Source organism: Vulpes lagopus, chromosome X (genome assembly GCF_018345385.1).
Source record: "Vulpes lagopus strain Blue_001 chromosome X, ASM1834538v1, whole genome shotgun sequence".
Classification (NCBI taxonomy): domain Eukaryota; kingdom Metazoa; phylum Chordata; class Mammalia; order Carnivora; family Canidae; genus Vulpes; species Vulpes lagopus.
In genome coordinates this window covers 47,811,210-47,827,559 of record NC_054848.1, presented here as the reverse complement: position 1 = coordinate 47,827,559, position 16,350 = coordinate 47,811,210, and the positions used below count along the sequence as shown (strand labels likewise).

Sequence of the window (16,350 nt, the reverse complement as noted above, 5' to 3'; positions counted from 1 at the left end):
ACAGTTTATCTCAGAAGCCTCTCAAATTGATTTTAAAAACACATTAAATTTCTTATTATTTAATAATTTAAAAAATATTTAAAATATTTTATTTTATATTTTATTCATATATGTATATTATATATTTAGATAATATACTAATACATTTATAATGTATAAATATATAATTTATTATATAAAACATAAAAATTTATTATGTTATATAAATTCTATAATATATTAACATATAATTAGTTAACATATATAATATAATAACGTATATAATATATGCATTATTTTATTAATATAATTATTCTATAACTATATAATTATTAACACAATAATGCATGTATTATATATTATATGTAGTATATAATATATAGAATAAGTATTATATATTAATAAGTATATAATTATATTAATATATAACAAATAACATGATTGTGTAGATATTATAGACTTATGTAATTAATCCTATAATTATTAACATTATGTATTAATATTTTAGGTTTATTTAGGTTTATATTTATTTTTTCTTGGATATATATAATACATATTATATATAGTATATAATTCTATTAATACAAATATATTTGTATTTTAATATATTAATAGAAGGTAAGTCCTTACCCCTGATTAAATTGGGAGTAGGGAACTAAGGTCTCCTTGCCTTTCCTTCAATTCTCCAATTAATTGGCAGTGATCTTTTAAACATGTAAATGAAATTATATTTAAAACTTAAAACTCGGGATCCCTGGGTGGCGCGGCGGTTTGGCGCCTGCCTTTGGCCCAGGGCGCGATCCTGGAGGCCCGGGATCGAATCCCACATCGGGCTCCCGGTGCATGGAGCCTGCTTCTCCCTCTGCCTGTGTCTCTGCCTCTCTCTCTCTCTGTGTGTGACTATCATAAATAAATAAATTTTAAAAATAAATAAATAAATAAATAAATAAATAAAACTTAAAACTCTCCAAAGGCTTCCTATTACAGTTGATATCCAACCCAATATTCTTGTTTTACCCTGCAATCCCTAGACCAGCATTCTCAACTAGAATGGTATTGCTTCCAAACAGAGAGAAAATTGATCCCTTGTATGGGAGGTGAAAAAAATCTTACCTGTTACAATGGTTTGTGATCCTCCAAAGCTCAATTGTATCTGACAAATCTTAGTTTTAAAATTATCCTCAATGGTTTTCTTGGATATCCCATGGACAACACTGATCTTGAGTTCATGGAAGATATACAAAATGTATGCAGGATCAGTGTTATAAAACCATACTAAATAGGTGGCTGTGATTGGAGTCATATCATGAGAAGTGGTTTATATGCCTATTGGCTTCCTTGACTATCTTTACATTTTATCCTCCATGCCTTTGTGTGTAATGTGGCCTTTGAGAATTAAAACAGCATATATTTAATTCTACAAAAGTCCAACTCATTTATGCCAAATGATGCAAAGAAAGAAAATGTCAGTAATATATATAAATAGCGGCTAGTTAAAACGTATTATCAAGCCAAAGTTAAAAGTTGAGATGACTAAAAATTACTTTTAAAACATTCTTTTTTGTATATTTTATTGGAGTTCGATTTGCCAACATATAGTAACAAAAATAAAACCGTGTCAGGAAATATTAGTCATTTTTGAATATATGCAAGAACAAAAAACCCTGGCTGAAAGGCATAGTTTTCTTTTTTTTTTTTTTTAAGAAAGGTAAAGCAAGTATCTGAAAATTGAGCCTGTGATACAATTGCTTTTTCCAACAGAATTATAGCATAATTACTGAAGGGCCTATATATTTTATACTGTCCTGTTAGGACTTTCTAATATTTTTTTATCCTTGAGAGGATTTTACTACAATGAACTCAGAACAGGGGTCACAGTTCACATATTTGACAAAAAAGTACAAAAGTAATAATATTAAATTGAAAATGCAACTACATTTCACAGAATAATGTAGTACCACCCTAAACAATTACTTTGGTTATGCTAATTCATCAACTAAGCCATCCAAGATTTGATTAGATAAATAATTCAGTAATGTACACTACAAAACTACCTACTCCCATGAAAAAGTGTTTATTTTTAGTTACAGGTTCATAGAATCTTTTGGATCTTTATATTCCCTAGCCTTTTTAGTAGAAGCAAAGTGAATAACATATCTATCCTGTCTAAAAATATGTATTTGATTATATATATCAAGTAAAACGTGCTTCAAAGAGCTTTTTGCCATCCACCAAAAAGAGGAAATGTCATTATAAGGAATTAGTTGTATTTAAGTAAAAGCTTTCAGGAAAAATTTAAAATACTAATGATGAAAAAATTAAATACCTGTATTTCAACACTCAGTTTCTTTTCTAAAATGTCAATCTCTGTTTGCTGTCCTATATATGTAAATTGGACTGGTTCAATTTGGACTATTTATGGTGGGAATTTTAAACTTAAGCTTGGGTAAAAAAAAGGCTGTATCAATATTTGTCATGCCAGAAAATTTATGACTCAAACTTGTGGAGATTATTAAACTTCGGGCTGACAAAAAAATAGTTTTTGAATTATTTTGCTTCTGTTGGAAAAATAGTTTTCAAATTATTTTAAAAATATGGTGATAGTGATATGTATATAAATTTACAATTTGCATATCTGAATTTTATACATTGTAATTTTGTAGGTAAATAAATTCGATTGCAATCTCTCAACAAATAAGTTGAGTTAGACATTAGTAGCTTCCTAAGTTTTAACTTCTATCTTCAAATTTTACTTAATCTTATATCAAGCTTGCTGTTTTTATGTATGTATTTTTATATATGATGGAGACACAAGGGCAGTCCGGGTGGCTCAGCAGTTTAACGCCACCTTCAGCGTGATCCTGGGTCTCCAGGATCCAGTCCCACGTGGGGCTCCCTACATGGAGCCTGCTTCTTCCTCTGCCTGTGTCTCTGCCTCTCTCTCTCTCCATGTCTCTCATGAATAAATAAACAAAATCTTTAAAAAAAATAAATAAATATTTTTTTTTCTATCTCATAATTTGGAGTCAGAAGTAGGACTCCAGAAATGGGTATTATCAGCAGCAAATGATCAAAGGGCTCAGAGTATTCCCATTCCCCCTTTGTTATCTTCATTATGCTAGTTTTGCCCTCAAACTGGTTACAGAGATTCCAAGGGTTATATATAACAAACATTATATGGTCTCATTCATTTGGGGAATATAAAAAATAGTGAAAGGGAATAAAGGGGAAAGGAGAAAAATAAGTGGGAAATATCAGAAAGGGAGACAGAACATGAAAGACTCCTAACTCTGGGAAACGAACTAGGGGTGGTGGAAGGGGAGGTGGGTGGGGGGGGGGGGTGACTGGTGACGGGCACTGAGGTGGGCACTGACGGGATGAGCACTGAGTGTTATTCTATATGTTGGCAAATTGAACACAAATAAAAAATAAATCTATTAAAAAATGAAAGTAAAATAAATAAATAAATAAATAACACAGCATCCTAAAAAATAAAAGGAAACATCATTTCTTGTTTCTTAAGAGGAAAGACAACTTTTTCAGAGCACTGCAAAAGATATATTATTATATTTAATTGGCCAGGATTAGATCATATGCCAAATGCTAAATCAATCACTTGCAGGAGGACTATTACCATGATTAGCTTAGAGTAACTTTGGGATCACTAGGATAACAATCTCCCTTTTTTGCTTATCTTGACTCTGATCTCTGTGCTGCTTACATGATTAATAGAGCAACTTGATCTTCATATCCTCTCAGGTTCACTTATGCCCAATGGAAAAGATCATCTACCTCATATCCAGAAGACTGCAAAATACCATTGTGCCTCATTGTCTCTGACTAGGTTATGTGCCTACTCCTAAAACAATCACTCTAATGGTATTTCAGTGCTCTGGAAGGTTACACTTAAGTTGTTCCAAAGAGGAAAATGGAAGGCACTATTACCAGAAGAACTGTGATTGGATGCTAGGCTGCAATTCCAAATGATGTTGCAATTCAACACATTTTGCTGCTCAGAATTTATACGAACCCTTCTTGTCATATATACTCATTCAAAAATGTCTCCACAAAAGTGTTCTTTCATCAATTACTGATGGAATGGGAATTGTTATCAGGTTTGGAAAATACCTTTGCAAGAGTAACTGCTATTTTAACTTCTAAGGCAATAGATTAGTTTGACTGTTTTTGAAGTTTAAATAAATTGTAAAGAAAACTGTGTGCCCTTTTGTTGTCTTCATTTCAACATACTTGTAAGATTTATTCATGTTGTTAAATGTGGTTGTAGTCTCATTGTATGAATATACCAAAACATATACAGTCTACTGCTGATGGACATTTGGGTGATTTCCAGTTTAGAGCTATTATACATGGTTGAACACATATATTTTATAATAAATTATTGGTCTTTGGATTTTAGTGATAGGAACCAGTAAGTCAAGAAACATTCATTGAAGAAACAGAAACTGGATGAAATAGCAAAAACTAAATAAATCTGCCAAGGCGACTGAAAACTAAGAATAGAGAAAATAATTACCCACCTAAGATATAGGGGAGAAGAGGTTCAAGAGAGAAACAGTGAGTTTGGTGAATGTTTTTCTCTTGGAGAAATTAATCCATTCTAGAAGGAACTGCTAAAAGGCTTAGAGCTCAGAAGACGTTATGACTACTTGTTGAAGCTAAGGATACAGAAATTGGAGCCCGGAGCCCTGGTAAGCCCCTTTCACTTTTGGTTGGGATGCCAGGCATAATATCCCAGGAGTAAGGGTTAATCAGAACTAAATAAACCCTTACATAAAGGAAAGTGTATCTGCAAATAGTTGTCCAAAAACATTGTATGAACTTTCATTTTCATCAGCACTACATGTGAAACTCTTTTCTCATGCTCAATGACATTAATATTTTAATGCTTTCTCATTGATTGTTGAGTCAAGATTTTTATTGATCCTATTCTCCCTTTTAGGAATTATTTTATTGTTTTAAGCTTATTCCGTTAACATGCAGCCCATCAAAAGATTCAGTAACTATTCACTTGATTCAGTACCTATTAAATATTCATATTGTTCACCTCTCTCTGGTCTGTTCATTTGCTTTTTCTTGTGTTTTATTATTCTTCATTATAAATTTTAACAAATAAATTTTGATATGGGAGTAAATTTAGTGTAAGTTTTCCCCAGATATTTAAAGAATTATTTCACATCTCTTAAAGAATACCCAATCTTTCTCCACTGAATTGTAAAACCATTACTTTCCTCATTTTTTGTAAAGTTATTTTTTTCCAAAGGTGTCGTTTTGGATAAATAGATCATATTACCAGTTATGGTGGAAACACTGTACTAGATGTAGAGTAATGAGAGAAAAGTTAACTGTGGTCACTGTAAAATTGAGTTTTATAGAATGATGACCAGACATATAATAGGTGCTCAATAAATATTTCTCGAATAAATAAGAGAACTAATGGTTTCAAAAATATCTAATGTCCTGAGAGAATCCTTACTCCATATAGAAAAGAACAGGACAGGCAGCCCAAGTGGCTCAGTGGTTTAGTGCTGCCTGCAGCCCAGGGTGTGATCCTGGAGACCAGGGATCCAATTCCACATTGTTGGGCTCCCTGCATGGAGCCTGCTTCTTCTTCTGCCTGTGTCTCTGCCTGTCTCTCTCTCTGTGTCTCTCATGAATAAATAAATTTTTTAAAAATTAAAAAAAAAGAACAGGACATGAAATTGCTTGTGGAAAATTATCCCAGTTTTGTAAAAGCCGAGAAAAATGACAGAAATAATGAGTATTAATATTTTTTATGTGAGCCCTGGCCAATGGGAGCTGGAATGAATTGCATTTGATTATTTTTTTCACATCAAATCGCTGAAATTTACAGTGTTAACATCGTGCAAAAAATTCATTTGCAATATGGTAAAAGAAGAAAGAAAAAAAGAAAAAAGGAAGAGAAAGAAATTATGAAAAGAAAAAGAAAATTCTCTAAGAAGTAAAATCCAGGAATAAGCAGTCAGAAAAAAAATTACAGAGACTAGGTAAAGATGGCAGACTGAGAACTAACATATTTCTCTGTTCCCACGACATCCTTGTGAATTATTTAAAAAGCAGATCTACGTATAAAGAATAAGTACATAGGGGTCCTGAGAAGAAGAAAACACTAATTCCTGGAAGAGGAAAACAAATGGGGCAAGGGGCACTGAGAGGGTGGAGTTGGAGGTGAGCACAGGAACTAAAAGGACCAGAAACAGGGAGGGGAGAGAAGGGGTAATCAGGAAAGGGCGGGTAGCAAAGGGCCCAAGGACTCCTTTAGGAAACCGCCCTAAACCTGAGAACAAGTGCAACTCCCAACGCAAAGATACTGGGCTTAAGAGTTGGGGGAGGGAAGTAACAAGCAGTCTGGCAGGAAGGGGAGGCCTTACTGCTGGCAGGAAGCTGCGCTACGGGAAGAGGGAGGAGACTGCGGCGACGGCGGCGGCTGGTGGGAGCCCGATGTGGCAGAGGGGCCGCCGCCGACAGGGAGGCGGGGGGCCCGCGAAGCTCAGAGCTGGGGATACCGCCGCCATCCTCCTCGCCTACCCCGCCACTCTCCTAGACGCGCTCCCCGCCTACGGATCCTTCCCTCCCAGCCTGTGCAAACACCCGGCTCGTCTCCCGCTGATCCTCCTTCGACACAGGCTCACCGCGGAGGCAGCAGCTAGGTGTCCGATTCGGGCACGTGAGGCCCGGGATCCGGGGCGGTGGACACCAGGCAGGGCAAGGCCATTGGTGGGCTCCAGGATGGAGAAGGGGGATGGGATGGGCTCCTGCGGGAGATAAGGGGTGGGGGCAAGCGCCGGCTGAGGCTGGAGTGGGGGAGTGCGATGGGAAATAGGAAAGGAGGGTGGCATTAGGAGCCAGGCAAGAAATTGAAGGTGAGCCTGGGGAAGCGAGGGCGCTAGATGCCAGGAAAGCGATCGTGGGTAGACAAGGGGCATATGGGCAGCAGGCTGGGGCGTCCAGGACAGGACGACAGTGAGTGCGTGCGGGTCAAAGGCGGTGAAGGGATAGGCGCTTTGCAGGGGATTGAGAGTGGGCGCCAGTGGCGGGTGATGGAGGCAGTGGGCTCTGAACAAGGAGGTAGCCTGCTGCCTCCTGCAGAGTTCCTAACCCCAGCCAGCACCACTGCCGCTGCCGCCCTTCCCCACAGCCTAAAGGAACCTAAGAGGGAGAGCACTTGGCAGGCACGCAGCCAGGATTTCCAGCACTGCTGCCAGGTCCATGGGGAAAATTTAGGTTCTGGCGCTGGGTACACAGACACGTCGCAGTTGGGAGAACTTCACTTTATATCATATTGAATGTTTCTCTCTTGTCTTCTCTCCTGCCCCTGCAGGCATGAAGACCCCCAACGCACCAGAGGCCGAAGGGCAGCAAACCAGGGCAGCTGTGGGCCGGGCCACTGGGTCGGCAAACATGACGAAGAAAAAAGCCTCCCAAAAGAAACAGAGAGGCAGACCTTCCTCCCAGTCCCGCAGGAACATCGTGGGCTGCAGAATTTCACATGGATGGAAGGAAGGTGACGAGCCCATCACCCAGTGGAAAGGAACCGTTCTGGATCAGGTGCCTATAAATCCCTCTCTTTATCTGGTGAAATATGATGGAATTGACTGTGTCTATGGACTGGAACTTCACAGAGATGAAAGAGTTTTGTCTCTTAAAATTCTTTCCGACAGGGTGGCATCATCTCAAGTCAGTGATGCAAACCTTGCAAACACCATAATTGGTAAAGCTGTGGAACATATGTTTGAGGGTGAGCACGGTTCTAAGGATGAATGGAGGGGAATGGTCTTAGCCCAAGCACCTATCATGAAAGCCTGGTTTTATATTACCTATGAGAAAGATCCTGTCTTGTACATGTACCAGCTTCTAGATGATTACAAAGAAGGAGACCTCCGTATCATGCCAGAGTCCAGTGAGTCTCCTCCAGCAGAGAGGGAGCCAGGAGGAGTTGTAGATGGCCTCATAGGTAAACATGTGGAATATACCAAAGAAGATGGCTCCAAACGGATTGGCATGGTCATTCACCAAGTGGAAGCCAAACCCTCTGTGTATTTCATCAAGTTTGATGATGATTTCCATATCTATGTCTATGATTTGGTGAAAAAGTCCTAACTGTCAGGGTAAACCTTGCCACATTTGTGAAAACAAATGTATACTTTGTGGACATGCAAAATAATGTTGCTTTTCAGTGTATTGAAAGCTTAAGGGTCCCTGTTAATTCAACATCTTTGCCAGCATAACTGTTGTTTTGTTCCAAAAAATACAAATTTATGTGGATATGACATGCTGCGTGTAAGGACTTTGTCATGTTGAAAAGATTGGGTGTGTTTGGTGGATGGGGCATGAAAGGAAGGGACAGCTGTAAATGCAGGCTGTGAATAAAGTTCAGCTAGTATCATAATCAGTCATCTAAAAATGGAATAGGACTTAGCCGGTCTGTCTAGAGAGGGGGGAGGAGAAGGAACTAGAGATGGGCCATGGGGAGAGGGAGTAGGGAAGGTGACTCCTTAAGGAAGAGGTGGGGCAGGGCCCAAAATGGAGAGGCTCTTCTGAGGGAGGGATGACCTAAGAGAGAGGCACCCAACTGAGAAACGGTGGAGAATAACAGAGGGAGAATGAGATCTTGGGCTTAGAGGGCTTAGAGGAAAGCAGACAGAATACCTTGAGTGGAGAGGGACACAAAGAGAGAGGGCAAAGGATACTCAAAGGGAGGGTCTATGCGTGAGTAAGGAGACAGAAAGGGAGGAACACTGAGGAAGAAAGAATTCCAAGGAGAAAGACTGACAGAGGAAGTGAGAACACAGAAAAGGAGGTGTGGGGAGTGGGACCCGTGAGAAATGGGAAGGCCCAGGAAAAAGTTGGACTTCTGGCAGTATCCATATTTTCCTCCCTGGCTCTGTGCAGAAAGGATGTGACAGCTGTCAGAGAACCAAATGGAGTGAAAGTTCCCTAGAATGGCATCATGTCAGGGATGACTCAAGAGTTAAGCAGGGCCAACCGTATACCTAAAAGGCTTTTCTTACTTCAGGGAGCTCATGCCGCACCTGCTGAGTAGAGCCCCAAGGTCAGCCTAAACACTCTGACCTGACCCCCCGTGAGCAGGGGGCTGTGAGTAGCCTCCTCACTCTTCCCAGAGGACCCAGGTACAGTAAATCTTGGACCTGAAGGTCTTGGTTCATTTACCTTACACTGGATAAATAGTTCTTATGGAGACTGGGTCATGGGGCTGCTCAGGATTTAAGAGATGTGCCATCTTGCATTTGGAAAATATTTTATCCAAAAAAATGGAACCTTGCTGAACACAGGTACAGGAGTCCCCTCGCTGTTCTTTCTCCTACTGGACTGTGCTTTGCCTCACTATAGAGGAGGGGCATCAGAGGATTGAGCCTAACGTTTCTCTCCAGGACATGGGGAGTACTAGGCAGTCCGTGCTTCTGAAACCACAGGTGGCTCCACCCAGTGCTTCACTGGATGGAGGTCTGCTGCCTCCAGAAGCCCCGTTCAGGCTATCCCCCCAACAAATCTGGCAGCTACCAACCCTTCACAGGTACATCCTGGCCAGTCCAGCACACAGAGAAGCTGTGATGGAAGTTTGTGCAACTCTGTTTCCAGGTGAGATGGATGGCATGGGGCAGTCGGCTAACTCCTTCAACTGTATGATGCCACCTAGAGGGACAGTCATTGGTGGGGAGAGGGTGCAATAACCCCAATAAAGTCCCTCAAAGATACGGTGCCCCAACACATGGGCCTAAGTCCTCTTTTTCTCCTCCTTGCCCTTCCCCAGTCCTGCTGTGGAAGGTCCCTTCAAGACCCTCTCTGGTCTCCCCACTTCACACTTCACTAAAATATACCCCCGCCCTCAAAGGAAGAGTTAAAGTGACCCCACTGCCCAGGCTTCCCTAACTCCATACACAGTGGGGTGAGGAGGGTAGCTGTTGGCAGGGAGCTTTCAGAAGTCCCAAAAAAGGTGGTAATTCCAGTTCATTCTCTTCGCACAACATGGCCTGAAACTGTTTGCCTGAAGTATTACACAAGGCAAACCCACCTTGCAGGGATTCATTTTCTTTCTTTCATATACCAGAAAATTTAGTCTAGCAAAACACCTGCAGGCCATCCATGGGCCGATTTCAGCCAGCTGCCATGTTTTGTTTGATCCCGGTGTTTTTACTGTTTTCTATTTTAAAATCAGCTACTTAGACACTTGGTAGATTTCACATTACAAAAATCCATATTTCTGGCCCACCTCAAACCAAACCAAACCAAACCAAACCGAGGATTAGGGCCCACATTCCAACAAGGATACAAGCAGCTGGGTCTGAGGAAGAGCTCAGCCCATTTTAGACTGAATGCTCTCTCAAACTAGCCATGTCCCCAGCTGGCCTGATTCACTCTAATACAATTCCCAGTCGTCCCCTGAAGGCATTTGCATTTGTAGTTTTGGGGCTAGACCCAGGGGAAAGTGCCTAGCTCTACTTTTGGCTTAAGCTGACCCCATTTGCTTTTTAACTCATTTGCTTTATCTTTATCCCGCAAATACTTACTTTAGGTGGGCTCTCTGCCAGGCAATCTTCAGGCACGGGTACTGGTGATATGGTAATGAACCAAAGAAACAGATAAAACAATGGTGGAGCTTTAATTTTAGTGTGGGAGACAGACAGTAACCAAGACACAGTAGGTGAAATGTAAAGTATTCTCAAAGGGATAAGTGTTAAGAAAGGAAAAATAAAGCAAAGGATGTGGGATTGGAATTCTAGGTGGGAGGCTGAAATTGGATAGATAGAGTCCAAGGAGGGCCTCACTGAGACCATGGCTTTTGAGTAGTAAAGACCTGAAGGCAGAGAGAAGATGGGCCCTGTGGCTCTCCAGGGAAGGAGCATGCCAGCCAGGTAGAGGGACAGCAAGGCAGGAGTAAGCCTGACATGCTCAAGGAACACTGAGGATACCAGCATGGCTAGAGCCAAGTGAGCAAGGTATAGGCTATCAGGAAGTGAGTTCAGAGAGGTGATGGGGATCTGGCAGAAGCTGAGAGGTAGCTTAGAGCCTTGCAAGTCTTAGAATGGAATTTGGTTTTTATGCTGAGTGTGATGGGGAGCCATTTGAGTATTTTGAGCATAGGCACGACATGATTTCCCTCATATTTTAACAGGAACACTCTTGCAACTCTGAAGGCTTGTCTGTTTGGACTTCAAAGAAGAACAAGGTAGGTCTTCTATGTCAAGGAAACAGAGTAGAGACATAGAAATAAATTTTCACATAGAAACTTGAATCATAACAGAGATGACATATCAGGTGAATGAGGAAAAAACATTTGAATCAACAAATGCTTCAGGGTTAATGTGTTTTCTGTTTGCCAATAAGTAAATTTTAATCTGGTTATTACATATTACCCTCAAATTTCAAATGGAAAATAATTAATACTTAAATTTAGAAAATATCATTTGTAAGAAAATATATTCTCCCCTGTAGAAATGGGGAAAAAGTTTACTTAAAAGCAGAAATCCAGAGATATTGAAAAATTTGATAAATGTGATCTTATAAAGATATGAATTTTTCTAATTTCAAAAATCATTGTATACAAAATGGAATAAAATAAGTTTAGGGCAAACTTTGATAGTTAAAATGAATCAATAAAATATATGTAAAATGAGAATAAAACAAACAGTTCTTAGAGAACTTGGGAAAAATATTAACAAACATATCACAAAATAGGAGATCCTATGGTCAATCAACATGCTTTATTTTAATCTGCTTCCCATATTTTTTTCTTTTCCATAACATATGTTCTCTCCCAAAATTCTCTATAATCTCCTTAATTAATAAGGGTTTTTTTGCCCTTGTCAGAATATAAGCTCTATAATGTGTGGTTTTCCTTCCTTTTTTTTCATTTATGTATCTCAAACAATTAAAATAGTATCTGGCATATAGTAGGTGCTTAGGAATTATTTCTTGACTTTGTTTCTCACCAGTAAACAATGAAATGGAAGCTAAAATGATAAAGAATTTCATATGCATCAGATCAGCAATTTGTATGAAGTTTGAAAATATGTGTTGTTAACGAGATAAGTGGGAGATCCTATACCCTGTTGGTGGGAATTCAGTTGGAGATAAGGTTGCCATTATCTAGTGGGTGTGAAGATGGCATATTTAGAGGTTTGTCCTTTTTTACTTTATACGAAGACAATTCTGTATTGATCTCTCATGTTTCTGCACGTTTTGCAAGCAAGGCACTAAATCATTTTGGTTGTGTGTTACATTCCTTTGAAGGAGGTGTGAATAACAAATATGTTTGTAAGATGGGATAGTATTTCTCTGTGTAGCAATGGTCAGGGATGCTTAACTGAAATCTAATAAATATTAATGTCTCCTTCCAGAGAAAAACATTTAAAAAGGCATATTTACTACTCATTATAAATATTAGGTTAATTAAAATGGTTTCCTTTCCTCTAATGTAGTCTACTGTATACCCTGTTGTATGTGGGTCTCAGGAATGTAGAGTTAAATTGCTGATCCTCTTTTTTTTTTTTTTTGGTATATATTTTTTATTGGAGTTCGATATGCCAACAATAGCATAAACACCGAGTGCTCATCCCGTCAGGTGCCCCCCTCAGTGCCCATCACCCACTCACCCCAACCCCCCGCCCAGCTCCCTTTCCACCACCCCTTGTTCGTTTCCCAGAGTTAGGAGTCTCTCATGTTCTGTCATCCTCTCTGATATTTCCCACTCATTTTCTCTCCTTTCCCCTTTATTCCTTTTCACTATTTTTTATATTCCCCAAATGAATGAGACCATATAAGGTTTGTCCTTCTCCGATTGACTTAGTTCACTCAGCATAATATCCTCCAGTTCCATCCACATCAAAGCAAATGGTGGGTATTTGTCGTTTCTAATGGCTGAGTAACATTCCATTGTATACATAAACCACATCTCCTTTATCCATTCATCTTTCGATGGACACCGAGGCTCCTTCCACAGTTTGGCTAGTGTGGACATTGCTGCTAGAAACATCGGGGTGCAGGTGTCCCGGCGTTTCATTGCATCTGTATCTTTGGGGTAAATCCCCCAGCAGTGCAATTGCTGGGTCGTAGGGCAGATCTATTTTTAACTCTTTGAGGAACCTCCACACAGTTTTCTGGATACATTTTGAAGCATAACCTGTATAATTTTTTTCTTAGAGAAGATATCTGTTTTTCTTAGAGAAATAGAGGTGGGGTCCATGACAACACAAGATTACATATTTTCTGATACCCTTGAGTCAAATAACATCTCGAGAAACAATAAATGAAGCATTTGGGCTCTTACTGCCTCAGGTTGTGTGTATGATGCTGATGTAATGACCTCCTGGAGAATGAGAAACTGACCACAAAATCTTAAGTAAATTTTTATTCTCAGCTTTACCTCCTTGCTAGTTCTTCTGTTGAAAACAAGTGAGAACTAAAGGATGCTATCATGGTAATGGGCAGCAGGTACCCAAACATTTTGTCATGGATTTAAAATAGCTAGGATAGGATTTAATAGATAGTATAGAATAATTGGCTGTTCAAAAGCAGGCAGGATTTAGACAGTTCTTGAACTAGTACTGTGTCTGAGTAATGGACAGAGACCTATACTTATATAGAATTATTCAAAGTTCATTGCCTAGGTCACATCTCATTCCCTATTTCACAGGTCCAAGTGATCTTGTCCTTTCTGAGTAGAAGTTTAAAATGGAGGTGGTATGGTATTAGTGATTTATTATTAGTGATGGGATCACACAGTCAGTCTTGTTTTTTTTTTTTATGTATTAATGTTAAAGAGATATGATCAGAGTCTCCCAACCCTTTCCCCTAGGTCATTATTGGAAACAATTGCAAAGTACCACTTTGGAATCCCAAGAGTCTTCCTGTCTTAGAGGTGACAATGCATTTCCTAATAACCCATTTCCTGTAATTATATTAGAGAAGTGATGCAATGTCCTGGTATGCCCATAAAGGTTATTCCTTCACTCTCATATTAAAATTGTGCCACAGCTCAACATAATGTTTTGGTTGATATTTCAGAATACTGATAAATAAAATCCTTTTTCTTTTTGTAAATTTGTAACCATTTGAGGACAAGCACAATAATTACACAAATGGAGGTTAAAGTATCTCCTTTATAATTGATAAAAGCTGGATGTTTAGCCATGAGGCCACATACTCATGAGGCCACATTCCTCATACTTTACCTAGTCACAGGCAGAACTGGATAACTGCGGCCTCTCTGATAGACAGGTGCCCATGGCCTGCAAAGCTTATTATGTGTTTGAGTATAAATTGGAGTACATCTTCTGCCTAAAAAAGATAAATCCAAGAGACAACTCAAAAGGTTTCTTACAGGGGATCCCTGGGTGGCTCAGCGATTTAGCGCCTGCCTTTGGCCCAGGGCACGATCCTGGAGTCCCGGGATCGAGTCCCGCATTGGGCTCCCGGCATGGAGCCTGCTTCTCCCTCTGCCTGTGTCTCTGCCTCTCTCTCTCTCTCTCTCTCTCTCTCTCTCTCTCTCTCTGTGTCTATCATAAATAAATAAAAATAAATCTTAAAAAAAAAAGGTTTCTTACATGTCCAACTCCTAACAAACACCAATTAAAGAAGTCATTGGGAGATATGAGGCCAGGGGAATGAGGGTCCTATTTGACAACTATTATACATAGACTTGGTAGAAGAATGAAAATGAATTGTCTTTTTTTAAAAAAAAAATGCTTATTGAAGTACATCACTGACACATTATATTAATTTCAGGTATACAAATTAGTAATTTGATATTTGTATATATTGTGAAATGATCACACATAGTTACAATTTTTTCCTTGTGATGAGAACTTTTAAGATCTACTCTCTTAGCAACTTTTAGATATGCAATGCAATACATTGTGCATACTACATCCCCATGACTTATTTTATAATTGGAAGTTTGTAGATTTTGAACCCTTTCAAACATTTTGCCCACAATTTCTTATCTTTGTGCAGTTAACATATTGTACAACATGCTGAACATAATTTTCAATGGATTATAATTTACGGGAATAATATTTAAAATATTAAATATTTAAAAAACATAATCATGTTATTTGTTATATATTAATATAATTATAATCTTATTAATATATAACAATTTTTAATTATGGAGGCAATGCCCTTTTCCCTCCAACCTGCCAAAGCATCGGGTCATGTGTTTACTGTTTCTGCTTTGTGTTCTCTGTTCATTGTTGGTCCCTGGGGATTTTCCTGACACTCTTTAAAGCTCAGCAATATATTAAATAGGTGATCTGTCATATTTTAGCTATCATTTTAAAGTGATTTTAATGAAAGAGTATTTCTCTATCCACATTTTAACCTCTTTAAGTCAGGGGTTAATTAGGCACTCCTTCGGACAACCAGTGGCACAGTTCTATCCCTTGGTGACGGAGATATGAGGATTATAGGGAAATCAGAGAAGTCATACCCGCATTTTAAGAGGGCTGTTCTTCAATATCTGCTGTTGCTCCTTTAATGAATGAAATAGGCAGTTCACAGTTTATCTCAGAAGCCTCTCAAATTGATTTTAAAAACACATTAAATTTCTTATTATTTAATAATTTAAAAAATATTTAAAATATTTTATTTTATATTTTATTCATATATGTATATTATATATTTAGATAATATACTAATACATTTATAATGTATAAATATATAATTTATTATATAAAACATAAAAATTTATTATGTTATATAAATTCTATAATATATTAACATATAATTAGTTAACATATATAATATAATAACGTATATAATATATGCATTATTTTATTAATATAATTATTCTATAACTATATAATTATTAACACAATAATGCATGTATTATATATTATATGTAGTATATAATATATAGAATAAGTATTATATATTAATAAGTATATAATTATATTAATATATAACAAATAACATGATTGTGTAGATATTATAGACTTATGTAATTAATCCTATAATTATTAACATTATGTATTAATATTTTAGGTTTATTTAGGTTTATATTTATTTTTTCTTGGATATATATAATACATATTATATATAGTATATAATTCTATTAATACAAATATATTTGTATTTTAATATATTAATAGAAGGTAAGTCCTTACCCCTGATTAAATTGGGAGTAGGGAACTAAGGTCTCCTTGCCTTTCCTTCAATTCTCCAATTAATTGGCAGTGATCTTTTAAACATGTAAATGAAATTATATTTAAAACTTAAAACTCGGGATCCCTGGGTGGCGCGGCGGTTTGGCGCCTGCCTTTGGCCCAGGGCGCGATCCTGGAGGCCCGGGATCGAATCCCACATCGGGCTCCC

The 16,350-nt window shown here is 38.1% G+C and overlaps 1 protein-coding gene across 5 annotated transcripts; it reads left to right on the top strand.

Moving 5' to 3' along the window:
- The first annotated feature begins 6,385 nt into the window (after positions 1–6,385).
- On the top strand, positions 6,386–14,473 carry LOC121483389 (spindlin-2). 5 transcript variants are annotated; one of them, XM_041741868.1, is made up of 5 exons: positions 6,386–6,735; positions 7,340–7,566; positions 9,554–9,618; positions 11,153–11,206; positions 13,835–14,473. In XM_041741868.1, exons 2-5 carry the CDS (start codon positions 7,342–7,344, stop codon positions 13,893–13,895), a joined length of 405 nt encoding a protein of 134 aa, XP_041597802.1. In that variant the 5' UTR covers positions 6,386–6,735; positions 7,340–7,341; the 3' UTR covers positions 13,896–14,473. The 5 variants fall into 5 exon arrangements, with proteins under 5 accessions (XP_041597802.1, XP_041597801.1, XP_041597800.1 ...); XM_041741867.1 differs by lacking the exons at positions 9,554–9,618; positions 11,153–11,206; positions 13,835–14,473 and having other exon boundaries at positions 6,386–6,668; positions 7,340–8,407; XM_041741866.1 differs by lacking the exons at positions 9,554–9,618; positions 11,153–11,206; positions 13,835–14,473 and having other exon boundaries at positions 6,386–6,723; positions 7,340–8,407.
- The last annotated feature ends 1,877 nt before the right edge of the window (positions 14,474–16,350 follow it).